At 70.6% G+C, this 238-nt stretch overlaps 1 protein-coding gene across 1 annotated transcript in view; it reads right to left on the bottom strand.

Annotated features, from left to right (window-relative positions):
• Position 1: 1 nt before the first annotated feature.
• The window catches only part of ZMIZ2 (zinc finger MIZ-type containing 2), a gene marked incomplete at its 3' end in the record, with an annotated part of 7,152 nt that continues 6,915 nt past the window's right edge, over positions 2–238 (bottom strand). Inside the window, exon 16 of the mRNA XM_017738741.1 lies at positions 2–235. Within this exon, the coding sequence (XP_017594230.1) occupies positions 2–235 (234 nt within the window). The remainder of the gene's footprint in view (positions 236–238) is intronic.

The raw sequence follows: 238 nt of genomic DNA, 5'->3' as shown, positions 1-238 counted from the left end.
TCCCAAGCCAGCAGCAGGACCCTTGTCCACCCCCCTGAGTACTCACGTCGAGGGTAGGCTCCGAACCATCACCCGCCGTGGCCATGCTGGGTGCAGGGGGGAAGACGAGGTCAGCAGTGTGGGCCGGGGGTCCCAGGGGTTGCCGTGCCACTGCGCTCCGGGAGTGCAGCGTGGGGGCCGGCTGGCTGCCCGAGGGAGTGTTGTGCAGCCCCGTCTGCACTGCGGGGTGGGACGGCTC

This window comes from Corvus brachyrhynchos, unplaced genomic scaffold (assembly GCF_000691975.1).
Source record: "Corvus brachyrhynchos isolate BGI_N302 unplaced genomic scaffold, ASM69197v1 scaffold141, whole genome shotgun sequence".
Lineage (NCBI taxonomy): Eukaryota > Metazoa > Chordata > Aves > Passeriformes > Corvidae > Corvus > Corvus brachyrhynchos.
This window is presented reverse-complemented; position numbering and strand designations above follow the sequence as displayed.